Here is a 27,843-nt window from a genome sequence, read left to right on the forward strand (position 1 = left end):
ATCTGTATTGTGATTCAAACCACCAGCACAGCAGTGCATTGTTTTAAAGAGGGCTATTTCAAGTCACATTAGGTATCAATAACTTTTTATAATTTTAACTTGATGCTGGCACTCGATGAAAAGTTTGGATGCTACCAAGCTATAATAATGAATCCTAAAAGACTATGAGTATCTGTACCAGATCCCATAATATTCTACCAGGGTGCAACCTCTGCGTTTTGAAAAATGAAACCAAGTTCGAGTCAAGTTAAAAAAAATTGCATTTCCTTGAGAGTTCACTTGAGGTTGGCACCAAAAGACCTGCCCCATTAATATTAAAAAAGCCCATTTTACAGCAGAAATAAAAATGTTAACAGACTAATCAAAAAGTGACTTTGGTATGAATAGCTCATTTCTTGATTGGCACACACTGTGCTTTTCTTGTAGGGGGGAGGGAGTTTTTTTTTTAGAACTCATCCCTTTAAAGTATAATAATACTATGTATTTTTTATAATTAGAAGTGTGGCTGATCTGACCGACAAACAGTTACATTGTAGCTGTTTGTAAGAAGGCTAAAGGCCTGCCCGCGTTGGACAAATGCTTGTTTCTAAATTGACCGAAAGTTAGTTTGAGACAGCATTCCAATGTGGCAATGGCCATTGTTTGACTTCAAAAATATTTTTAAACCAATAGGTGACAATACTGAGACTATGTCCATGTTTTATACAGTCCATGTTAATCCATCCTTTAGGGGACAGATGTACTGACAGACAGATACAACAATAGTGTTTTAAAAAAGAAAAAAATACGATCAGCGTTCCAGCATTCAGGCTCAAAAGAGAAATTTGTATGAAAATATGAACATTTGTTTGTGCTGTGAAGGTCAACAGTGAGCTTCAGTCTTTGATTCATATGTGAGCTTGAACAAATCAGCAGCTCGTCCCCACAGAGAAGGACTCCTCTCTGAGCATTTGTCATTAATATTCTCCTGGCATAAACCCTCTGATAAAGACTGGAGAGGAATGTTTTTGGGAAAGCCAGACGTGCTGGATTCTCTGCTGTGCTGCCAGTTCCTTAGTGATTGCTGTGTTTGTTTGACAAGCACCAGCTAGTCGGCCTGAGATAGCTGCCGCTGCCAAACAGAGTTAAAAAAAAAGGTAAATCACGTGTTTAGGCTCTCAAGATAAAAGACGTGAACATTTGAGGATCTAATTTACACCCTGGGAAAGATATCCACACATCTGCACAGGGAATGCCATTTGTTGGTTTATTTGCTCTTTCTCTACCAGAGGAAAAGAAGAGGAGACAGGTAAAGGAGCTGGAAGAGGTGTTGAAGGTCTGTCGTGCAGGAAAAAAAGGGGAAAGGAAGAGAAACAGGAAGGAACAGAGAGTTGTTGACAGAAGAGGATAAAGGAAGGGGGGTAAAGGGGGGGGAGGGGGGGGACCCCGTGGAAGAACCATCCTGTGACAACCATCCAACTAGCATGCATAGGTGTGAGTGTCATGAGTTTACACTGGTATCACCAGTCACACTGCCCCATTTTTAAACAAATATATCCAATTTTTACAGACTTTTACAGAAGCCATTCAAATTTTTTACAGCATTTTTTTTTGTACAGCGGTTACTTTTTTTTTGCCACACATGACCAAATTATATCTATATTACACGTCTGATTGCCTCAAAATCCCCTTTGGTTTATGTGAAAACATGTTTTTTTTTTCAGGCAGTGATTCTTCCAAAAAGACAGCAGACAACTAACTCTACACAGACAGACGGACGAACAGACAGACAGAGATATACAGAACAGGTACAAAGAGATAGAAATAGAGAGAGAAGGAGAGAGGCAGAGGACCAGAAGCCGATTTTGAGTGTCATGCCTGCTGACAGTTTACCGTAACTCTTGGAAAATGGCAGTAAACTCATACAAAAAGAGGAACCCATTTGAAAACCTGTCAGTTAACAAAGATGTGATCAGAAAACCTAAACATCCACAGGAATATATTTGGCTTCTCGTTATTAGTTTATTCATTCATTTAAATGCTGATAAATTAAACAAACAAGAAAAGAACCCCGATAGAAGCAGTGTCTTTTCATCAAGTTTAGTCGCTTGTTTTAGTCAAACTCAGACAAGACACAGCCTTTCAGATGACTCATTGGGCTTTTGAAGAAACAGATACTGCTCCCAGAAGGGTTTATACCTACATGAAATTAAAAACTCTGTACAAGCTCACATTATTCCTTCCCCGCCGAGTAATTGTTCAATAAATAAATGAACACATGCCATTGTGTAAAGACATTCTGTTTGCAGTTTTGAGCCCTCTAGTCCTCATAAGTCATTAAACAGGGAGTTTTAATGTGAAACAAAATGATTTCATGATTAAGAGCTGCCATACTTCCATCTCTAAACAAAAGTTTCAGAAAGGTGTTTTTTTTTGTTTTTCTTACTGTAAAGTGCTCAAAACCTGCCAGAAACAAGACTGCTTTACAACATGGACACCTATTCTAACTCATACCGGAGGGGATTTTAACAAGTCAGTAGAAAAATAAACATTATCCCCAACATTGCATAAAGAAGCAATCAATAAATAAAAGTCATTCAAGTCAATGAACCATTTAGATTTGTTTGTTTTTTTTATCTTGAAAGTTTCTCACACAATCATCAAAGTGAGAGGAGAAGGTGCTCCCCGACAGAGACAAGATGGAAATAGTGGTTGTGTGTTGTTGTACCGTTCCCCAGTGGACGTGCACACAGTCCAGTCCATGTTTTTAGAACGGTTTCTTCTCAACTCCGCAACGGAAAAACACCCGTACCTCCTCAGGCAAACAAAAAGTACAAAAAAACCCCAAAAAAAACATGCTTCCTCAAATATTGTTAGAATCACTATCACACTCTAGGCAGCTGCTTCACAGTAATCATGACAAGCAGGAAGACACCGATCTATTCGGCTCCAGTGTTCAGTCCAAGTCTTCTGTTCGGTTCCCTGATTGGCTGATTGAGTGGCACGCAGGCTGTAATTCCCTCCTGTGAACTCAGACCTACTACTGTTGAATTTTTGTGTCCCCACTGATGGACTGATGTCACAGAGTTGATGTTGGCTCTATATTCAACACAAACATTCCTCCGTTTCATTTGTGGTGGTTCACATGAGAGAAAGAAAAAAAATGAGAGGCCAAAAAAGCTTGGAAGCAATCCCAAAATAAAGTGGGACTAAGAGGCGTAAAAAAATAAAGAAATCATACTTCACTAGAACAGTTGCAACTTTAAGTGAGAGGCGATTTTTTTTAATATACTCAGAATATATTTACATCTGTGTGACAGAGCTTACACTGGTCACGAGGCCAGTGTTGTGCCTGCCTATTGCTGGTTACAATTTAGATATTTATGTGTGTTTTGTGTGTATGTGTGTGTATGTGTGTGTGTGTGTGTGTGTGTGTGTGTGTGTGTGTGTGTGTGTGTGTGTGTGTGTGTGTAGTGGTACTCTAGGCGAACAAGCAGTGAATCCATATCCAGCAGCTTCCTTCCTTGCTTCCTTCCTTCCTTCCTTCCTTCCTTCCACAGTTTAAAGACTTATGTTTGATTCTGTCCCATGTGGACCGTGAGGAGACATAAAAAACAAATGCTTGTGTCCTGCCGTCTATCTTCCAGTACATTCAAATAGTGGTTATCATCCTCAATTTATATCAATGATGTCTCTGACACAAAAAAAAAACAAGCAGCTGAGGGTTTTGTGTTGTTAAGTGGCTCGGTTTTGGTTGTCGATGGTGCTGAAAGCTTTCAGAGTGGGAACCAGGTAACATGGACCGTCCGAAGGCAACCTCTGATCTGTAGGATTGCATCAGTGCAAAAGAGATTTCGCTTAAGCAGCTCTGTCTTTACATCTCCGTCACAAAATTCACCGCAGGCCCACTGCGGCCCCACCTGGGTTACTATGGTTCAGTGCAAAGTCTATACAGTGCTGTATAGTACAGGTACTCCATAGTACTCTGAAGAAACATGCATACAGAGGGACAGAGTAGGAAGCACACTATCTTACAGTACAATCCTTATCTGTGCAGGGTTCGGTGTGTGCAGTCAGCAGGACAGGCCTGTCCCTGGGTTGTGCCTCGGGCATCCAGGTGCCATAACATCGATTTATTTCTGAGGATTAATCTGCATTTCACTGAAATGCGGACATTTTCTGAGCCTACTTAAATTACATGTGGAATTGTTTGGGATTGCATTTTAAAAGTATACAGAGTGTGTTTGATGCGACAGGGAAATTAATTTGATTAAACACTACCATGTTGATTTACAGCTGTAAATAGAGTAGTTCTCCAATAGGAAAACATTTTATCTTATAGTACACTTATACATAGATTTTTCTCTTTTTTCTCTCTCTCCTTTTTTGATTTCTTACAAAATTATTCCTATTATAATGTTGTCTTTTTCCTATTATAATGGTCAATTTTCGTTATTATTATTATAAGACGATGACAGGGTCAAGTTGCTTGTCTTCACAAAAAGCATGCATGTTTCTGTTCCCCTCTTCTGCCTCTCAATGCATTTTCATTTCTCTAATGGAAATGTGTCCATCATTGGGTGCTCCTCTAACTCCTCCTCCTCAGTCACTGTATCCTCACTCCTCTCCTCGGTTACCTTTGGGATGTAAGGCTTACAAAGAAATGGGTGTCCTTTGTTGCATCAGCTCGTGTCTCATTGTGAGTCCACTTTTAAATCCTTTTCTCACCAGTTACCAAGAATTTTTCTCGCAACCAAAAAGTCGTGTTGTTGATACCTGAAAAGGGAACAGATTAATAGCTATATATTGTGTTATTACGCTCATTCCTCGCTGACTCCCCGGTCAGTTTTTGTTATAAGGAGTCCCATGACAGCCAGGAGCTTAGTTGGTTGCCATGGAAGCGGCGGGTCCGTCCTCGTCCTTCTCCACTAGTGTCTGAACAAAGCCGGAGCTGACATCGGAGGCCTTCCGCTCTGTGATTGGCTCTGAAGGCGGTTGCCCCGGACTGCTTCCACCAGAGGCGTCTCCTTGTTGCGTGGGTGGAGTCAACATGGCCGACTCTGGCTCCATGCACAGTGTCAACTCCTCCTCCTGCTCAATCAAACACAACAAAAAGGTTCAGTCGGCTAAGATATAACACAGATGCTGTGCTACAATAGGTTCATGTCCATACATTACTAATAAACCCACAAATTCATTTGTGATGACGCTGGTTTAAACTAAAATAATAATTTACATTAATTCAGTATCTTAAAGAAAACAAACCAAATTGACAACATGAGGAGGATGTATGAATGTGGTACTTTGTGCATTAAAGTGGAACTTAAGTAACTTAATATTCCAAAAACATGGGGACTCACTGAAAACCAGATTTTTTAAATAGGGGTCAAATCAACAGAGGTCAACAGATTGCTGATTTTTGGTCTGTAGTATTTAAGTCTCAAGATTTAAAAAACTCTGGATCCCATAATACATCTCCTCTTTCACCAGACCCTCCCTGTATTATCAACCCTTACTTTTTTAACCAAAGTGATCCTCACTGTATAATACAGATTTTATGCAAACATCACCTCTTTTAACCAAACTATAAATCTCACTCACAGACAGACATCATTTTAACTGTTTAACAGATTTAATAATGTTGCTTTTAAGAGGTTAACCACTAAGTAAAGTCATTGATAACGATGTGACAATTTGATGTTTAATGAATGCTGCTATAATAATAATAATAATAATAATGTGTCAACAAATGCATAACCTATAAGATATGCAAAATTTAGGACACATTTTACTACACACACACGCACGCACGCACGCACACACACACACACACACACACACACACACACACACACACACACACACACACACACACACAGTGCCCTATGTGACTAAGACAAAGAAAACATAAATAAGAAAAGCTACAAATTCTCACATGAGAAACAAGATGTTTTTAATTTTTTGAATATTTATCAAATATTTCAAATGTTTAAGTGTACCAATAACTAAGCAACTAATCATTTCAGCACTGGTTCTTATAACACTGGCATGAACTGAAACCAACCCAGAACCAGACCAGGGTGACTGAAAATAAACTTTAAAACTTAAGGATTTAAATCAAATACAATGCGACTAAATGACACATCATTTGTAGAAAAAAAAGAATACAGCCAGCATTCCAACCACTAACAGTGCTAGCTCAGCAGCGAAGAGATTAAAAATTAAACAGCAGAGATGTAATTTTATGTAATCTCACCCTGCCTTCACCTCACCTTGACCTCCTCCTCTTCTTCATGCTGCTCCAGCAGCGGGGAGTGTTCCGTTCCCACCATCTCCTCCCCAGTGGGAACACACAGGCTCGGCTCCACCACCGCCGACACACCCATAAAGCCTCCGGCCTCTGTCGGATAGGTCTCCATCTGCCCCGTGTTCCACAGATCAACCAATGGAGGGTGAGCGGAATGGACCAGACTGTGGATGGTGCTGTTGGGCGTCGCTTGCAAAGAGTGGTTGGCACTGTGCAGCCGCTGCTCCAGTGACTGCAGATAGAGAGAGGAGGAAGAGTCAAAGACAGAGCTGAGATCTGGGGCTTGTTTACGTCAGAGGTTACTCAGCATCGAATAGTTTGACGGAGTACACAAAGCCTTGAGATGACAGCAGAGGGAAAAGGATTAGGAAGGCAACAGATTTCCCATTTTCTGACAATGCCAGAAATCAATAAGTTTTTCATCTGTGGAGGAGGAGAGAAGCATCTTTTGTATTTGATGATTATATGCTGTACGTTTTATCGTTTCCTTTGCACTTCAACATATTGTAAAGAAAAACACATCTTTGTATGTGTATGTAAGTAAGTTAAAGAAGTCCTAAGTTAAGAGCTTATTAAGCTGTGCTGAGTTTATTATTGCAAGAGGAATAGCTTTTAAATCAATTCTATCTTTTAACCAAATTAGACTTCAATTCACTTTAATCTCTGTTGAACTGTATGCAGACACGGAGACACATTTTACATTTTAAGATTTTTAACTGAACACTGTGCAAAAAAGAATATGGAAAGACATGGAGAATCATTGAATTTGGAGGTTAGGGGTTGACAGAGGCTTCATGTTCTTTTCTAAAATGTGGCAACATCATGCAAACATCTTTCAACTCAATTGCTTTCCACACGAGACTCAACTAGACAAAAAAAAAAAGGCGTTTTTTCAGATTGTCAGCGTTGACTTGAATGATCCTGGCCATATTTTCCAAGTAAGAGCCACTCAGAAGGCAAAGCCCATCTTGGAAGACCCTCAGCACCCTCTGCATTCAGAGTTTAGACTTCTGCCGACAGGGACGAGGTTCACTTATGGTAGGAGGGCCAAATCTAACAGATACCTGAGGTCGTTTGTCCCATCAGCAGTTTGGTTTTTAAATAAGCTGTAGGCATTGTTGCCTGTACACTTTTACAATGTACTGTTGGTCTTATCTCACTCACATCCATCATCATGATGTCCACAGTAGTTAAGTTTCTATGTGTATGTATTTATGTCTTTGTGCTGTTTTTAGGATGTATTGCCAGTATGGACCTCTGCTGCAAACCAAATTGCTCCTCAGGGACACTAAAGATTTTCAAAAAATCCAAATCCAAAAGTGAGTGCACCACACGCACCTGTTGTTGCTGATACTGTAGGAGCTGCTGTTGCTGGTAGTGCTGGATCTGATGGATCTGCTGCAGCTGCTGGATTTGGCTCTGCTGCTGGAGAGTGAACTGCTGCTGCTGCTGCTGCTGTTGTTGCTGCGACAGGAAGTGAGCCGCCACCTGCCCATCATACCCCTCCGTCCCCATAACGAAGGATCCAGCAGGGGGAGACGCTACACCAGAGGGATCATTGTTGATGGGCTCCCAGGCGTCGGAGGAGGAGAGGCAGTAGTGGCCCTGAGAGACGTACGTGTGAGGCCACACCTCTGCTGAGGAGTGGTGTAGTATCTGATCTGGAAAACATGAAGGGAAAGCAGCTGCTATTAGTGCCCTTCAATTCGATTTAATAAAAAGGTAAGATCAGGGATTCAAATAGCTCTTCAAAGTATCAAGAAATATAAACCTTAGAAAGACCTCATCATCTCACCCGGTTGATTTTTGGGGTTTTAATTTTAAACTTTGAAAAATAAAATACCTCCTGAACATATCATTGGTCTGGGAAAAGATCAGGATATTTTGAGCCACCAAAGACCGACAATATACCCTCTGGCAATGCTATGTAGGTTTAGGAACAATTCACATGGTAACAGGGTTTCATCTGGTTTCATTTTAAAAAGCATGAGAGACTCTGCATCATCTGTTTAATTTATGGCTTTGATCTGGACTTCTGGACAAAAAATGTTTTTTCTATTGCAGAAATGCTTCACTAAAGACCTTTAAAATGTGAAATTGATTTGTTTTGTCACAGCCTTCATTTTGCACTGTTTATGTAAGGGTATAAATGGGGCCCAAGAGTATACACAGCTAAACATTTTTACACCCTGCTCAAAGTTTATTTAGCTAGAAAATGATGAGATAATTGGAAAGTGTGTGCCATATCCTCAAGGAGTTTAACTAATGACTAAAAAGCAAATACTATAATTATCTGCAATACTATCATTGTAAAATGTCTTCAGATAACATTTGTTAAGACTTGGCGCTATATAAATAAAGGTTGGTTGATTGATAACTTCCTGAGCAAGAAAGCTCTACACAGAGAAGACGCTGCTAAGGTCCAAAATCATTTTGAACACAGATGCAGTGAAATGGTCAGTCTATTATCCTATGAGACCCCCCCATAGAGACCTCTGAAAGTTATAATTTTCCACAGGATTACCAAGTATTACACACCCAAACAATCTGAACAACCTCAGCCAATTGACGATGCCACCAAATCAAGACTTCTGAGCAGAAAACAAATGCAATCTAAAAAACAGAACTTGAAAGTTCAATCATTTTATTAAAAAAACCACACAGTAAACGATTTGGAACGAAACAAAACCCCAAAACCCTGAGTCCAAAATCCACAAGTGTCCTGAAAGTTTCCTGCTTCTTCTGTCTCTGAGTCATGCCCTACCTTTTAGTAGAATCCATGAGTAAATGGTAAATGGACTTGAGCTTGTATAGCCCTTTTCTAGTCTCCTGATTACTCAAAGCGCAATTACACCGCATGTCACAGCTACCCATTCACACGCTGATGGCAGTGATTGTTATATAAAGTGAGCATTAGAAGTAACTAATCCCATTCATATACATTCATACGCTGCCGATGAGGCAGCAGGAGCTATTCGGGATATAGTGTCTTGCCCAAGGACACATTGGACTTGTTGCTGCAAGAGCTGAGGATCGAACCGAGAGACGACCGACTCTACCATCTGAGCCACAGCCGCTCACCGGGTGTTTTGGAAGAAGAACAAGACAGGCTTTGCACTGAAACTGTGTGTTTTCATTTTGCATACCACATCCCTTTCTGTGTCCTAGAGTCCCTTTACTTGACTGGTCCTCGGTTTGTGCAATAGCCATAGGTGTGTGGTTGTAGATAGATAGATAGATAGATAGATAGATAGATAGATAGATAGATAGACAGATAGATGATAGATAGATAGATAGGTAGATAGATAGATAGATAGACAGATAGATAGATAGATAGATGATAGATAGATAGATAGATAGATAGATAGATAGGTAGATAGATAGATAGATAGACAGATAGATAGATAGATAGATAGATAGACAGATAGATAGATAGATAGATACTTTATTGATCCCGAGGGAAATTCAAAGTATTGTATTGTATTGCCTCTCCCCTGAGCTAAAGTCAAGTGGCATTCCCATTAGCTGATCTGCCTATAGCTGATGCAGATCATTATGAGTGTGTTTCAGATGAGCTTGGTGAGGTTCCTGGAGGGGATATGGCTCGCTTCTCCTCCTCTGTGGTATTTGCTGGGATGTTGAAGGTTGGGTCTCTGGGACAGAGGGTGGAGAGGGTTCGCTTTTAAAGGTGGTGAGCTATGATGGAGGGGATACTTCTGGCTGGTCAGGGGGAGATGGCCATCCTCATATTCATTCAACCTGTTGTTGATCATCATCATGCACCCTATAACATGTAAAAATAAATACATTAATACAAGTACTATTTGCTGGGTTATAAGCTCAGTATCTTTGTCAAACACACAGAGACAAACTTCCTCGGAAGACTAACACCATCCCTCCATTTGTTCACCCACAGAGGAGTTCTGGGATTGAATTTACTAAAATAAACAACATACAGTAGTAAAAGGCGTATTTCAAATAACTGTTACCCTACACTATTCTACAACAGTAGTGTGTTTATTTTACACAGTATAAATGGCTTCAGCATGCTCTGATGATAAGTACAAGAATCAGACAGCTTAATCAATACAGGGTAATGGTATGTCTGTCTGGATAATTTGTTACACAAATGTTTTCCTATTTAGCAAAAAGGCAATATTTTGAGTAATCCAAAAATTATATTTGCATATTCCATGGCTTTCACCATCCATTACAATTTAGATCATTTGGAAATAGCAGTACTTACAAGAATCTCCTCTAATCCTCTGAGAATTAGGACTCGGGCGCAGATCGTCGTCATTTTCCTCAACAACCAGGATTTGAAATATCAGCTCCACACCTCAGCTCTGCTAAGAATTCTGCTTGCCGCCTTGTTCCTTTCTATATTTTAAACTTTGATCCACTCATCGCAGTAAACAAGTTCAAGTTCAGGATTATTTATTGGCATGAATGATAAACAACTTTTGTTGCCAAAGCAAAGTTATCAAAAAAAATGAGCTGCTGTTGGTGCATTCCATTCACCTCGGAAGTCAAATGTTCGAGCTTGGAATGACGTCACACTCGAGGTGACCATGGAGTTCTGAGTTAGAGTTTTGAGGGAATGCACTATTAGTGTAATTATGTTCCCCGGCTTGCCGACTTGACATCATTTTTGTCCTCACATGGGGGGCGAAATATGTTGTTGTAATATGAAGATACTTTTTATTAATTCAAGTATTGCACGTCAACTTTTTGCTCAAATATAACGCGTAACAGTGACACTCCACACATTTTCTTCATAGTATGCACACTGTTTTTTGCTGTTGTTACAACATTTGACTTTCCAAACTGAAAGCACATTAACACACTGAAGTCGGAAGAACGACTTCCCAACTTGGAAACTGGGACAATCCGAGGGGAACATGAATGCAGAAAAAAACAACACGGGTCTAAACCATGTCTCAGCACTCTGATTGGCTGCAGCAACCACCTGAAGAGCCGATAGGAGTGCTGCATTTATGTGCTGCTCCGGTGGTCCAAGTTTCTAACTGGGAAGTCGTTCTTTCGACTTCAGAGTGATCACGTGATTTTAGTTTGGAAAGTCGGAATGTTGTCAGAACAGCAAAAAAAAGCGTTGCTACCAAAAAGATCTGTGGAATGTAACTGTTAGAGTTATATTTGAGCAAGAAGTTGATGTGCAATACGTGACTTAATAGAAAGTATGTTAACGTTAACAAAACATATTTTGCCCCTCATGTGATGACGCTTCTGATGTCAAGTCGAGAACTCAGGCACCTAATTCTTTTCCGAGTTTCCGAGTCGTTGTTCCGACTTGATCCAAGTGTTCATGTACATTTTACAACTCGGAAACTCGTTTTTACAATGTGTCCGACAACACATGAATGCAGCAATCATCAATGATCAACAAAGATGGTGGATTAAATTAAGATATATAGATGCACTGCGACTGATTAGCATTGTCAACAGGTCAGACTATCCACATATTTTACAACTTCACGCTTTAGTTTACTGAGAGAAGTAAAGCTCTCACACAGACATGCAGGAGCTTTCCAGAAACCTCTGTTTCTCTAGTTTCAGAAGAAAAGAACCGCACACCTCTAGCTCAAACTTCCGACGAGTAATGACGCTCTAAAGATCACATGATTTGTTGGACCGTATATGACCCCGTTGATCTCAGAGGAATAAAAGTCCATGTAAGAAAATGTGAAATGGATGATGAGAAAAGCCTCCAGCCTTGAGAGAGGAGATTGAACAGTATGTTCTCATTACTAAGCAGCATGACACATGCTATACCAAAGGCCGCTTGTCTACACCTACACAAACATTTCACACAGCTGTTATAACGCTGTCTGCTCATATGTGGTTGAAAATAAGGAAGTACATGTACTCAACAATTATGCTTTAGTATGGTTTTAATGTTCTTGTACTTCATTTTTCTAATCTACTACATTTTAGAGAGAAAGAGTGTTGCTTCCTCGGCTCAGACAACTATAGTTATGAATATCTTGTGAAAAGAATGAACTAAACATATAATCAGACTAAGCAATATGATGCACTGTTTTTTGATAGCCCTACTGTGCATTAAGAAGAAACAAATATTACTATAGCTACAAACTGAATCCATTTTTGTAGTCATTTGTAGTCTTTTACCTCGACTGGTTATGCTCTCCTGGTTGACCTCGCTCAGATGAGCCACGCTGCCCTGGTTTGAGCCCGACCGCGGACTGTCTCCATCCATCGATGACCAGGCCAGGAGTGTTGCCTCCGAGATCGCAAACTGCTGCAGGATACCTGAGGTCAGAGTTGAAAGGACCAACAGGGATCAATAAATATTATAGTGAAAAGTAACATAATTCTGCTGATGTCATTAAACAACCTCAGCTGTGTGTTTGAATGAGTGTGTGTATGTTTCAAACCTGCAGTGAAACGGGCCTCCTTCTCTCCGTCACTGAGGTCGCTGTAAGCATCGTTCTCCAGCCGACGCTCCTTTTCCCGCTCCTGGGTGGTGATGCGAGACTGGGGGATGCCCCCAGGACCCACCGTCGTCATGCTCCAGTTCTGCCATTCAATCATGTGAGCGACTCGACCCTGGGCCATGGCTGTGGGCTTGGTCACCCGCTCTTTCATAGTGCGTGACACACCTGGAGGTGGAGAAGACGATGAAGATGGGACATGTAGAGGCAAGGTCATGATCACAGGATATGAGGGAAGATTTGCTGTGTTGGTTTATGACACTTTTTGGATATCCAGTAGGGATTGACTGATAAACTGGTTTGTCAACTGAATGATACAATTATATATATATAATGTAGTTATTTTAATAAGTTCTTCAATGAATTGTGTTTTTTTTTTTACCATTGGGCCTGACCTGCTTTTTGGTTCAAGTACATATGAATATGTGAGATCACATTTTGAGGTGTAATTAATAGCAATTAAAACTTTTTTGGCAAATACGGAAATAATGAATACACTTCAGATGTTTGAGGCAAATAAAAAGAATATTGAATATTTGCTTAAAATATAAAGTTTTGGCCAATTCAACAAGAAAAACCAGCATAGAAACATTATCAGTCAAATCCTCAATGAAATGCCTGAAGCTTAATGAGGCTCCTCATGAACATGTATAATGACAAAAGCTAAATGTAGAGGGTTGTGAAGGTGGCGTTTATGTGTTTAATGAGTCTAAAGCATCGCCTGCACAGGCAGCAGGGAGAAGAGGAGTCAACGGATGGGTCTTGTCTGATTACGGTGCATCATGGGATGGAACAGGTTAATTGGGGTGAGGTGGCTGTGTGGCATGAGTAATGAGAGGTTGGCTTGTTGACATGATCGTTTTCACACCTCTGCTGTGCTGTGCTGTGTAAGCAGAAAACTGTTCTTTTCCTCATCTCGGTCTGTCTGGGAACTTTGATTCATGCGAACACTGAATAACATACATTTTTTGACAGAATTTTAATTCCTGCTACTAAGCTAACACCATTTGCATGATATTTCATGTGACCAACACATGATGACACAAACTGTAAGTCCCTGGACGTTTAATTCTCTCTGATGGTGGCGCATGGAGATGAGATTAATGAATAAATTATGGGAATAAATTATAGGATGAATCTGTTCCACACCGCACAGTGCAGCAGCTGCACTACACTTCACTGTACTGAATACAATTCACTGCACTTAATTCAACTGCACTGGACAAAACAGCTGGATAAAACCAAAACCACTGCACTCCACTACACTGCACTGCACTGAACTCTGTTTAACACATAACATCCATACTAATACTTGTTCAGGACACCACAATTTCACAACCACTTAACATTAAAAAAACTACACTTCCCACTCATCACTCACCTTTTCTCGGCTGTATGACTGAGCATGTATGTGTGTGTGTGTGTGTGTTGTGTTTTTTAGGTTGAATAATTCCGTCAATGACTCACAGGGGGCCATTGACAAGTGTTATCACAGCGGGGAGAGGAAGTGATTCAGGGGAACCCGAGTGGGTACCATGCTGACTCGAGCACCCTTTGAGGGCGGAGCCAACATGGGGTCGATTTACCAGTTACAGCACAGACACACACCTGACACACCTGACAGAGAAGACTTAGCCAAAGCCCCGATGCCGTAAGCGTTTGAGTTCCTCTTGAGCCGTGGCAGGATTGATGTGGTGTCTTCCATAGACAGCTGGAGGGAGAGAAGGGATAGGCATGGAGGAGGGGAAAAGGCGTGGAGAAAAGGATAGTATGGTAGGTGTGACAGGGCACACATCAGGACAGTGAGGACGGTGTGTGTTAGAGAGGGGTGAGTGGAGAGGTGATGGAGATGTTGGATTAATACCAAAGATAAAATCTGCATTACCAAAATCCTAATTCCTATACTATTTTATTTTGTGATTCTGATTGTGCTCACTACTGTGCACCACTACATTAAACCGAAAAGATCATCTGTAAAGCCGAAGTGGAGGGGAGGGATCTTTGAGGGAGAAAGAGCTGATTGCTAAAGGGTGAGTTAAATCAAAACAGGGGAAAGAAACATAGAAAAAGAGGAAAGGTAGTCGATGAAGGAATGGTGTCACAACACTTACATTGATTCCTTCCCATGAAAATTCTGAACGTCCATGCTGAGGAAGAGAAATAGGAGGAGAGAGGGATGGGGAAAGAGTAAGAGAGTGACAGGACAGAGAACATTGACATGCATAGGAGGGGAAATGGCAGAAGACAAAAAGAGGAGGGATAAAGGGAGGTTTACATGTCACACATGCAGAGGAAAAAAAGAGAATTAAGAGAGAGAAGAGGGAAAATAATGAGGGACAGAAACACAGGATTTTCCAGGAACGAGGAAGGCAAGAGTCAAGGACCAGAATGACAGGGAGAAAGGAGGGGATTAAACAGGGATCAGTATATTTCCTTAGTTATGTATAGCAGAGTGAATACGCTACGGATGAAAGAGTCCCCTCTCTTGTTACATGTGCTGCCAAAAACACTGAAAGCCAGCAGAAAATCGTGTGTGAGCAAGAGAGACAGAGATGTCAGTCCTGTGTCGAACAGTATCTGATGTCGTAGACAGACAGGGGACTGAGGCTGACAGCAGGAGTGTGTGTCTTTACATGTGTGTATATAGGCAGATGTGGGGGAACAAAGTAGATAAGCCGCAGCCTCTGCCATACAATTTCACTCTATCAGCAGGATTGACACTAACTAGACCGGGACACTGACGGGTTAGTGGCTGAGCTAAGATGTTTTCACTCCCTGTCGACCTGCACGGACAGTCAAGCTGAGAGAAGATAGACATTGTAAATAAACAGAGCTAGAAGAAGTCAGCTGGTCCCCTTCAGCTGCATTTTTTGAATTTACCAAGCCTGTCGTGACAGTGTCAACATCTTTTTCAATTACTGAGACCTACCCAGGTGTTTTACATGAAGGTATACTCTGTCTGTTTGCAGGGTAGATATCAGGCTGGAACCAGCAGTTAGTTAGCTTTCAAAGCAAAAAGACTGAAAACAGAGGGGAACAGCTCGGTTGACTCAGTCCGAAGCTTTCACAATTGACCTTCTCTCACCTCTAAGCTAACTTATTAGCACAAAATATTTTGTTAAATATAAACAAAAATGTCTTCCTATATCAAAATAGTCTAACATATAACCCCAGTAAAATTAAAACATGACATTTCTAACATTATGCTTAAAGTACTTTTTAAACAAAGAGTAAGTCAAGTGAGTAAGTGTGTTTGTAAGTAAGCTGAATACAGGCTTGTATGTGGGTTTTGTTAGCTAAAATAGCTGTTTTGTTTTACCCTGTTTCCAAACTTTTTGCTAGCTACCTGGTAGCACATTCTACGTAAAAAAAAAAAAAAAGACAAATAGTTTTTTAGCTTCCCGGCTCAGCTCTCCCTACAATTATAAAAACTGTTTTATGACATCATGTGAAAAAAGAATGGTTAGGAAGTGTTTTTGTTATTACTATTTTATTTATCATTATAAGGGATTGTCTAACAATATCGCCATTAGCCACATGCAGCATATAGTCTGTTTCTCAATACCAGCCTCTTCTAGTTCTTCACTGCTTTTTCTTGTATATTCTTTGCTCTCTCTTCCTTGCTCTTTGACTCTCTTCTCATCTTTCACTCGCTCTTTCTTTCTTCCTCTCGCTCTGCAGTAGTGGGTGTGGTGAGAGATTTAAAACACTTGAGTGGTAGAGCTGGGCTTATTGAAGCAGCTTTTCCTATGTTCCTTCCAATAGCCCTGACATTGCTGATGTGTGTGTGTGTGTGTGTGTGTGTGTGTGTGTGTATGTGTGTGTGCGTGCGTGTGTGTCTGTATGTGTGTTTCTTTTTTCCTCTCCACAGGACTGAAGGGCATTCTGGGGCACGGTGCATAAATAAATGATGAAATCAGTACACACAGTGCATTTGGTGAAAAGTGGAGTTCTCTATATTTTAGTCCAAAATGGCGCCTTCTCCTGTGTCCTGTCGCAGAGGGATCAGTTTGAGAGAAGGGGATCAGTAAAGCAGCTTGAGAAGAGAGGTAAGGAGAAATAGGGCAGGAGGATGTGGTGATGGTGTCCAAGAAGTTAGAAAAAGGGAAAAATGATGCCTCTGCTGTTTTGAATTGAACCAGCACTGAGCAGTGACTCTGTGAGATGGACATCTATTTAAGCAACAGACGTCACAGCAACAGCAATGAGCCAACAAAACCAGCTTTCGCTCACTCTTCCAGCTACACCATCCCATCTTGCGCATGGGAAGAGTAGTGGAAGTAAGGTGACTGACAATGACACGGCATGTGCTAATACTATTATTAATCTACGATGCTTAAGCACTGGCACTTACAGAGTGTGTGTGGGCTGAGCTGCTGTAACTTATAACAAAGCTGCATGTGAATCCTGATTTCAAATCAGAAGCAATGTTGGTTCCTCAGGTGGAGCAGCAAAAGTCCATCTCCAGAGGAAGTCAACAAGAGAGGTGAGCCAACGGGATCACTGAAGACTTACCTGCTCCCCATCCTTCTGGACTGGCACGCCATCCGCCGCTGAGAGCAGGGGAAAGAAAGAGACAGCAAGAGAGGAGAAAGAAGACATATGTTAGTCTCAGTATTGGACTCAATTTTCAATCGAATAAGAAAAGGGGTCTTCCCACATAAAATATTCACTATCCTACTATTACTACCATTCATTCTCTTCTCACATGACTGGCAATTTCTTTCAATTTAATCATCTCTATCACTCCACTTCTCCTATGTTGTCAGAGTTCCTACATTCATCATTCTTTTGTACTTCCTCCAAGGCCTCTGCTGGTTCTGGATTATTGGCCATTCACTGAGTAAAAACTCAACATGGTGAAGCCACATTTAGCATCTATGCCTCTCAATTGTGGAACAAGTTGCCTGAGGAGCTAAGACATGAAACGATGCTAACCACTGTTAAATCCAAGCTTGGGGGGCGCTGCTGGCCTCGCCGTTATAAGCATGTAGCATGTACAGAGTCTTGAGTTTGACCTTTCCCACATGTCGTTCCCCACTCTCTCTTTCTCTCATTTTCAACTCTATCCACTGTCACCTCTTTCAAATAAAGGCACAACAATCCCCTCAAAAAATAAAAAATAAATCATGGCTCAAGACTCACCTGTTGAATTGTTTTTAACCTGAATATGTTTATTCTTCTGTTTTTTCTGTGTTTCTTGTTGATTTGAACTAAGCCTATTTGTTTTTGCAAAGCACTTTGGGTTGCCCTTGAGCATGAAAAGTACTATATAAATACATTTTGCCTCGCCTTTTATTAAACACCAGATAATCAACACACACAAAACAATAAAACTCCCATCAACAAAGATTCATACAAAGGATTGTTTCAAAGGTATTCAGGTCATGCAAGGAAGGTCAAATGATCAACAACAGCAAACAAAATAAACAAAAATATATTTATTTTTTTTGCAGTGTAACATCCATGAATCAACACCAATATACAGAGGGAGATTACTGTATCTCCAGCTAAGCTGACTGGCATCAACCCTGTTCTTAGAAATCTTTTTGTATTATTGATAAGAGTTTTAAACTTTGTATTAATACTCTCCAGAATTGATGGTCAAGGTTCCTACAAAATATAGATATACTCCCAGGCAAGTTTACTTTGAAACATACATGGAAGTCCTTCACCCTATGATTTTAATACATAATAATTTCCTTCTTTCACACTGGAGAGAGACTTGAGACTGGTAAAACAAATTCTTCCCCTGCAGTCCTTGTGAAGTAGCAAACAAAGATCATCCTCCAATTTCCCTACTATTTCACAACACTATTATTTGTGTCCACATACCTGGAAACATTGAGACCAAAGACCTATTATCTAGACCAACTATTTTGCAACCTACCACTAACCCCTCACCACCATGACCTCCAGGATATAAAAAAAGATACGACTGAGATTTCCAATCAACCACCTGCATGTTTTACTCATTAGGCACTGCAGCTAGACGCTGAAGGATTCTTTTTTTGTGAACATAGGCATCCTTTAGTAATAGAGTCTGCTTGCCAAGATCCTTAAAGAACTTTCTCTATATGCAGATGACACCTGTATTTCAGTATTTCAGTAAATAGTACAACATTAAAAGTCCGTGGCAGATCACACACAAAGCCAGCCACCCAGCGCTCTGTCGATGGGAGTCATGAGAAATACATGCTCTCAGCTGGATGAATGAACATTATTATCCCTCCTCCTCTTTCCTGGCTGTCCAAATCCTAATTAAAACATTGGTTTAATTAACAAGTCTGTACTGGTAATGGAGTTTAAACACAGCCCCAGTCTCTAGGTGCATGCTCCGTGTATCAGAGGGTCCGTGCTCTCTGAGTGTGCAACTCTCAGGGGCTTCACTCCTGTATCAGCACTCTGTGTGTCCGAGTGTGTGTGTGTGTGTGTGTGTGTGTGTGTGTGTGTGTGTGTGTGTGTGTGTGTGTGTGTGCTGAGCCAATCATGTTTTTCACAGCTGCATTTGGCAATCATTTGCGACTCCTCAGAGAAACACAGAGAGTTGTTGGCTGTGTGGATGTCCAGCGATGTCTGTGACCCACTGACCCAGTGATTCAGAAACATCAACTCCACTCTGTCTCTGTTGATATTACCCTTCCCTCTGAATTCCATCCAGTCGCATCAGATCACTGTGAGGGCAGGAGACGAGGGACACACTTCATTCCAGAAAAACTGACCCTCTTTACTCACACAGTAAAGGGTGTGCCAAACCCCATGCCTTGCCTCATTTGTACAGTTTATACCCTTTTTCACAAAGGGATTTTCTCAATTCAGTGGTTGAAAATATTGTAAAAGTATTATATTTCTTCAGCCTGTGATATCTAAACATTCCCAGCATTTCATCTCTCCTTTTGTTTGCCCCAGTTTTCTTCAACCTACTTTGTGTATTTTTCCCTGCAGTAAGCGTTTCCCTAAATACTTCTGGACATCACAGCTGAAGGTACATACTGTTGCTGTATGTATTAATAGTTGTTTGGTTGTAAATTAACAGGCTAAATGTGCCCTAAAAAGGGACACTCCATAGATTTTGTGTGTGTAGAAATCATTTCACTTTGCACAAGAAGTAAGCTACGATAGAGCTTAGAAACAAGTCTAGATTTTGTCTTCTGAGATTCAAGCAAATTTACATTTTGGAGAGTACAGTGCAGATATTTAACTTGTTTAACAACAATGTTTGTATAGAGTTTGAATTCATTTTGACTTACATATTCTACTGTTTGTTTACTGTCAGTACATTCTTCTATTTGTTCACTTTCAGTACATTCTTCTGTGCTGGTGTCTGCTGGATGCATGTTTTTCTATTGTCTATATGATGCATTCTCTGAACAACATCTCAGACAGGAAGATACGAAGGGAATATCTTCATATTTGGGCATACATCCACATGGACTCAAAGAAGATTTGATTTGATTTTTTTGGCCAAAGGTCACTTATCTTAGAAACACATTTGGCCATAACTCAAAAATCACGAGGCTAAGCATGACACAATTTTCCACAAATGCCTTCTACGATGACGTAGTGATGTCATGTCATTTTAAGACTAAAATGTAATTGGTCAAGACATTACAATTGCCTGGTAAAACATTTTTTTTTCTGGCCATTATTTCTGTCCTATTCTTTAAAATATTTCCAGATGACCTGAATGGACAATGTTTAAATTAGGCACAGACATCCATTTGAAGTCAAGGTAGAAATTATAAGATTATATTGTCAGAAGGGAAAAGTCAAGGTCACTGTGACCTAACATCTGCTCATCTGGGTTTATTGGACTTATTTTACTCTCCTGAAACATTAAGAGAATATCCTCTTGTTGGAGAAAATGTTGTTGGAGAAAGTATCCAACTCAAAATGACAAAAACAAAAGTTAAAATCTAACAAAAACCCATGATGACAACAGTTTTTCATTTATTTTTTCTGCCTGTTTGCATTAAAGTTTAATAAGGTCTGTCATTCTGTCATGCGATTTGACTGGTTCAAATACTTCTCCCTCACTTTACAATACATTTCTCAACTAAAGCAAGGAAAAATACTAGTAATTATGTGTACAGTAGTGTGTTTGAGCTGCATGGACATAACGTACTCCCTGCTATGCTGTAAATCTACCTATTTGATAATAAACTGTTAAAAGTGTGAGTGTGATCAAGGTGTTCCTTGAAAGCATGGCAGTAATTAAGAAGCTACTGTGCATCAGGACTTGCCCTTTCCACAGAGGGTGGACAGAATTAATTCAAGCGCTACTTTCATGATTAGAAACAAACTCTGTGTGACCTCTGAGGGATTAGTCAGTCGTGTTTGATTTTTGGCACTGTGTTGTGAGATGGTTACTTATTGGCTGATACCAGGAAGACAGAGAGATGTCTCATTTTCTGCCGGGGCGGGAGGGAGTGTCCCAGATTTCTTACCCATCTGGGTTAAAAATCTGCCCTGCAAACACAAACACTATGCGAACATATATTAACGCCCACATACATATTCAGGCCTACAGCAACATGCTATATGAAGCACAGGGACCCACACGGAGTGTCACTTCCCCCCTTTTCCTCTGTTTCTTTCCGTCTCTTGGCTTACTCTGTCTCTCGTCTCTGCATCCCTCAGCTTGTTTGGCCAATTAGTAGATTAGCAGTCACTCTCTCCCCACATGAATCACAATATGACCCAAGAGTTCTCTGGACTGCAGCTGAACAAACTCAGAGCAGCAGCTTGGGGCACTGGGACACCCTGCAGCCTTTAACAGCAACTGACCAGAAACATTTAATTTGGAGTTTGTACCTTATGTAGCTGTTTGTATATTATCTAGTGTCTATTAGCATCATGTAAGATTAGATCAAAACATGTGCTGTCTGTGAAGTGAGCCACAAGGGTTAAGATGTTTTAATGATGCTCTGATTATTCATAGTTGTTTGTGCTTCTCAGATGATCTCTATATATGATGGGTCAATTGTCATTATCCAGCATCTTGGTGCTGTCTTAGCCGCTGTATGCTCTGCATTTCTTCACCCGTGTAGGTGATTTCCTGGCCTCTCAGCGGCGCAGTAAGTGAATGCGTAATTCTGCTCCTGAAGAGGCAAGCAGGATCCCTCCTTGAGGAAACAGCAACAACAACAAAGCACATCACCGGAGTTCTGAGCCAGCTTTTCTTCCCCTGGCGCGCTCCCTTCTCCCCCCGCACACACACTGCACACACACACTGCACACAGCGGTTCAGCTCTGGATACCCCCCCTGCAGTCATAGGGGAGCCAGGCTTAGCTCAGCCGAGGAGAAGGAGTAAGAAGGAGTGATAAAGGGAGTGAGAGAGGGGTGGGGTGATGGAGGAGAAGGAAAAACAAGAGGGAGCAGCGCTGCCGTGCGTAACGAAGAGCCAAAGATCTGCAGCGGCTGCACTGTCAACTCCAGCTCTGACTGGAGCTGCTTGATGACTCCGGCTGAAATGGAAAGCATTTGAGTGTCATCTGTCCTTTGTAGTCCCAGTGCCCTGCAGCAATAAGAACCAGGGTGCTGGGTGCTTGTTCACCATGACAGCTGCAGTAAGGCTGGTTGCCACGGTGGGGTACCGGCTTCAATGTCAGAAGTCTTGCAGCGACATGAGCAGATGCCGAGTTACTGAGCTCCAGAGTTCAGCGAGAGCAGCTGAGGACCAGAGCCCAGATGCAGAGTGGAGGGGAAACGAAGCTAAGTGTATCTCAGGATGTTATCCACACACATGCAAAGGCTCTGACACACACTGAAAACACGCACACATAGTTACTGCCATTCATTTGACGAAATGGGATTCCCAAGCTACATGCCCCGGTCATCAGCTGGCCACACACGCCTCATTAATCTGTTTAGGCATGAATGTTGCTGCCATCCTGTGCAGGTCTTACCACTGATGCAGGGCAAAGCAGTCTTTGATGCACCCATTGTGGTAACTAAGAGTCCACGGTAGGCAGAATATTTGCAGAGGAAGCTGTAGCCTAGCATCATAAACCTTATCGCTCCTGTAAACATCCTAATAGCCTGATAAATATATAATGGACATTTAGCCCTTGTCGGAAAAAATACCGTCTCCTGATTCTGCACTTGTAGTGAGAAAGCAATCAGTTAATCCTACAGATATCGTGTGCAGGAAACTTAATTTTCTTGTGTTTAACATTCAAAGACCGTTAATAGAAAAAAATACTATTTTTCTTTATCAGCTTTGAAGTGGTTAGTAGCAACAGATGGATAACACTGAGACAATCAAAACTGGTCGTGCACTGATGCTGAGTGCATCCTTAAATTCACACACACTTTCACAAATCTACTCGCGCACACACAGGAGATCAAATGGGAGGGATGGAATTCTCTCTTTCATGGCATTATGTTTCAATTTCATAACACACTCTGTGGCTGAGTCACCCTGTTTACAGAGACACCTGCCATCATGTGCCCACACACAGGCCTCGTACTTGTGATCTGCCACATACACGTACATGGTGACAATGATATGCGAACGGGCACACACACACACACACTCATGAACATGCTAATCAATTCCTCCCCCCGATAATGATCCAGCCTTGTGACATGGCATCCAGTGACAAGGCAAACTGTGCTATTACACAGCAGAAATATGACACAGAGGAACACACACCCATAAATCTGTGGCTAGAGACTTAATGCCATGTATGCTACACTGAAGTCCTTGGATGTATGAGCACAAACACATACACACACATTCTCACACAGGTAAGGGTCATCAGGTCCCACCGTGTCTCATGGGTACTACATCACTGAGTTATTCACCTTGAATCCATTCATGTGCGCAAGGCTTTTCCAACCTGGAAAGAAGCCAATCGATCGGCCTCCACCACTGTCTGCCAGATTTTAGAGTTTGATAGTGAAATATTGGACGTTGTATCTGAATGGGTGTAAGGGCAAAGTCAGCAGGGGAGTTTTTATTTATTTAATTAAATGGCGGGGGAAACTGTGTCTGTAATGTGGCAAATTCAAATTCAAATCCAAACGTTCATCCTCTTGGCCTCTCCTGACACATCTCTTTATATATAAATATCATTTTAAAGAAGTGCACCATAGTAGCTCACCTGGTAGAGAAAACATCCTTATACAAGACTGGACCTCACTACAGCTCTGTCTCTCTGCAGCTTCACTTGATGTCAAAAAAACAAGTCAGAGCTCTTAAATATTGAATGTTGTCAAAGATCAGCTGCTGTTTTTAAAGCTTTACGTCCTTCAAAAAGCCTAAAACTGGCTCCATTTCGATTGAAATCTGGGACTGTTTGATCAAAAAACAAGCAAACAAGATTCTGAATATGACTAAATATGTGGTGCCAGCAAACACACACCGAATGGGCAATTAGTGCTTTTTTGAATCAGTGACTGGAGCGTCAGCAGTGGCTTCAGAGAGTAGAGAGAGAACGTGCTTACAGGCAGTACAAACAGGTGAGAGTTGTCTTAATGTCCCACATTCATATCTAGAATTTCACCACTGCAGCCTGAACCATATCAGTTATCTCTACACTGCACACTAAGCCCTAATTAAACAGAGATCACTGTTCCCAGCACTCTCAGGTATAGTGCAGTCTGGTAACTAGATCCAGCAAACTGCCTCTGAAGTGAAGCTTTTAGTACAATAATGAGTAATCCCATTATCAACGCTACATTTGGAGATGTGATCAGAATCATACAGCTGTTACAGAATTACTAACACTGTAATGGGCAGATGAATACATTTGTTCTCAGTGAGGCATGCATTAGCTGTGAACTACACACACATGCTGAGTCACTGGCAAAAAATATGGTTTGTAGTTATTTTGCAGTAGATCTCTTTGCCGCTCCTCGCCGATGAGGTGAAGTAGAATGTGCACCGCCCAATGACTGCTTCTCAAGGCCTTTGCTCACCGGAGCGGTGATGGATGCCGACATCTCATCTACTGTACATCACTGTCTGTCCGTCCGTCTTCACCTGACCTACTTACAGTTGGGGTGGTGGGCAGCTGATGTTTAAAGGTTTGGGTCCAGTAGCTTCTTGTAAATCCGTTTAAAAACAATCCCAAATTAACCATTCCATAAACAAAATGCTGTACCTACTGCACTGGAATGATGACTTTGGATTTGTAGACTGAAACAGTTTTAAACTAAACACTCTCAAGGTGAACGTAAGGCCTAACTAATTTTACTCCAATCTTCATTTTCCTATCTGTTCACCAAACCATATATACACACACACACTCAAACTGAAATTTGCAACATGCTTTTTTGTTTTAGAGTTTTTTGTAGTCTGAGGCTTTTAAAGTTTAACTTACAGACCCAGAATTTCTAAGTAATGTGAACAATGAAAGGGTAAATAATTTTCCTTTCAAAATTAAGAGTGTTACTTTTCCTACAAAATGTTGCTACTTCAGTCTGTTTTGTCACGTCAAATATTAAATCAAAACAAAGCTAAATGTACTGTTTCCTACATTTGTAAGAGAAAAACACTTTGTCAGGCTGCTGGGCACAGACCTGTGAAACTGAGGCATTAATCTTTGCTAAGAAAGGTACTTTAGAAGTGTATGAGTACAAACGGATATCAAAGTCCGACCACAGAGTACTCTCCCAGATATGACGGAGCCAGGAGTGATAGTGTTACAAGCGGGGCAGACAGCTACATCAGGGCTACTCCCATACACAGACAGATCTGGTCTTGCTTCTCCTCCTGTTGATCCCTGCTTGGCAGCGTGGACTGCAGTTGAGAAGGCCGATCAATAGCACACACTAAAGCCATTCTCACCCAGGATAAACACAACCCCGCCTCTACACCGGCAGCACTGCTACCGATTCAGCTTCTCACAGACTCAGACACACACGCTGCTTCTTAAGTCTTCATCTTCTTAAGTGTTGCTCATTTCCATATGCATGCTGGACTAAAGCTCAAGAAGTAAAGGATAACATTTGCAAACTGAAGAGACGTTGATTAAAAAAATCTCCATAACATACCACCGACGGACTACAATGCACTTCATCCCTCTTCATCAATTATCCCTGATTTGAAAATGTAACTCGCAGCATTATTGAACCCTTAAGCTTCTTTCACTTCGCTTATATCACTTATACAAAAAGAGTATCAGTGTTCAGCTCCAAATCAGATGAACATGACACCTTTCCAAAGCCTTCATTCACGTAATATTCAGCAGCTGGAGTCGCTGGGCTTGTATTAGGTCTCCTGTCTTGACCTGTAGTGTTGACAGAGTATCCCAATCTCCTCCTCTGCTCTGCAATGTGTCAAATCCCGTCTCTGCCTCTGCTGTATTCAGTTCACACCTGCCTTCCTAACTGTGTCATGTAGTGCTCAGTCTGCAGCACTTGCATAGTCTGTATATATTTTTAAAAACCTCTTCATCAAGTATTTAAATTTGGTTATAAAAAAAAAAGATGCACATGTACACATGAGATCCTATCTGTAGCCTGTGTTGAACAGTCATGACCCCTGTAGAGGTTATGCACTTTAGACACCGGCGTTCAGGCCAGGGCTTTGCCGTAAATATGTTGAAGAGCTGCATGTGCTAAGTGGTTCATTAATATTTAACACTAGAGGAAGGCTTTGTTTATTTTTACCTTTGAGTGTGAGTCATACTACATAGGATGCCAGACCTGCATATTGACTGCAACATGTCTGACTATCTGCAAGCAAACAACTGATTGTTTAACCGAAATGATTTTTACACAAACATTCCCCAGTGTACCTTTATAAGCAGCAGTGCTGGTGTTAATCTACTTAAACTGTCATTCAAAAGGCTCCTCACCTGAAAACTCGCATCAATCCCACACACCCTCCGCTGCACGTATATGCCCCTCCCTCTCCCCTCCTCCCTGCCTGCCTGCCTGCACTGAAATTCTTCCTCTTTATCCCGCTCTATCCCTATTACTCCTGCAAATAATAACTGTACAAACGCCCCTGACAATGGCATTATCCCATTTCTCTTTTTCCTCTCTTCCTCCAAGCCACATCGCCCTATAAATAAGCCTATCCTGGCGTTTCCCTCTCTGCCTCTCTGTTCCATCCCTCTCTTCCTCCTACTCACACACATATACATACTGCCAAACAGCATCATAAATCAAGAGCTGGGAGGAGGATGGGAGGGAGGGGAGTTGGGGGATGCAACCACACACACACAGTGGCACATTTTTAACACATATTGTCTCTGACATCTTGCCTGTATGCTGTGTGTGCACCCTCTGTTAGTATACATCTATAGCTTGCTGATAGGCTACATTGAAAGACAAACAAATACAACAGAAACACACACACGTTCAGAAAGCTTGTCTGGAATATCATCACAAAAAAAAAACACCTCGCTCCTGGCATGGCAAGACCCCCATCCTCCTCCTCACCACCCCCTACCTCTTCCACAAAACCCCCCTCTAGCCTGCAACGAGAAAGAGAGAGAAGAAGAGAAGCGGTGCTTACTCAGTCTCCTGGAGCCAATGCATCCCATGGTGTATTCACAAAGGCCCTGGATACAAGCGTGGAAGTGTTACCCAGACACCGTGCATTCTCCCTCTTGCTCCTGCGACTCTCTACCTCTCAGCTCTAGCTTCTTTTTCTTGCTTTCCTGCGCTCTCTCCTCTTCTCTCTCCCTTCTGCTGCGCTTACTCGATCACACACAATTTCTCTCTCTCTCTCTCTCTCTCTCGTCCTCTCCCTCCCTCTCTCTCTCTCTCTCTCTCCCTCCCACTCCCTTTCTCCAGTGCAGTGTCTTAGAAGAGATCCGGTTAGTAAGTCAGTATGCCTGGGGGAGATAGATTAGGACTAAATAAAGATGTAAGGCATTAGTTAAAAAAAATAAATAAAGGATTTTTTTGAAGGTAGAAAAACCCTGATATGTTACAATGTTATATTAGGTTAATGACATCCATAAACAATCCCTAAAACCTAAATAATCTGGGTTTGTGGGATTCACAATGATTACACAATTGGTCAATTTGTAAAGCACACAAACCGAAACAACCACAGGCATTAATCTAATGAGACAAAAACAATAATTAGCCTGGCTGTGTGTGTATTGGGTTGCCACTAC

General features: G+C 41.4%; 1 protein-coding gene across 8 annotated transcripts; it reads right to left on the minus strand.

Annotated features, from left to right (window-relative positions):
- Positions 1–1,977: 1,977 nt before the first annotated feature.
- Positions 1,978–27,435, minus strand: fam131bb (family with sequence similarity 131 member Bb). Of its 8 annotated transcripts, none has more exons than XM_065957635.1 (9): positions 27,234–27,435; positions 17,275–17,312; positions 14,871–14,906; positions 14,377–14,470; positions 12,703–12,927; positions 12,437–12,577; positions 7,625–7,947; positions 6,252–6,518; positions 1,978–5,070 (listed from the first exon to the last, which is right to left on the minus strand). In XM_065957635.1, the coding sequence occupies exons 1-9, from the start codon at positions 27,259–27,261 to the stop codon at positions 4,861–4,863; spliced, it is 1,362 nt and encodes a 453-aa protein (XP_065813707.1). In that variant the 5' UTR covers positions 27,262–27,435; the 3' UTR covers positions 1,978–4,860. The 8 variants fall into 8 exon arrangements, with proteins under 8 accessions (XP_065813707.1, XP_065813706.1, XP_065813709.1 ...); XM_065957634.1 differs by having other exon boundaries at positions 14,368–14,470; positions 27,234–27,433; XM_065957637.1 differs by lacking the exon at positions 14,871–14,906 and having other exon boundaries at positions 27,234–27,434.
- Positions 27,436–27,843: the final 408 nt, after the last annotated feature.

Source organism: Labrus bergylta, chromosome 8 (genome assembly GCF_963930695.1).
Source record: "Labrus bergylta chromosome 8, fLabBer1.1, whole genome shotgun sequence".
Lineage (NCBI taxonomy): Eukaryota > Metazoa > Chordata > Actinopteri > Labriformes > Labridae > Labrus > Labrus bergylta.

Excerpts from the sequence above, each read along its gene's own strand:
- fam131bb (XM_065957632.1), bottom strand. The coding sequence starts at position 14,641 with ATGCAGATTTTATCTTTGGTATTAATCCAACATCTCCATCACCTCTCC. Across the intron at positions 7,948-12,436 it reads GGAGAGCATAACCAGTCGAG|ATCAGATACTACACCACTCC; the intron begins GTAAAAGACTAC and ends CATGTTTTCCAG. Across the intron at positions 6,519-7,624 it reads TACAGTATCAGCAACAACAG|TCACTGGAGCAGCGGCTGCA; the intron begins GTGCGTGTGGTG and ends CTCTATCTGCAG.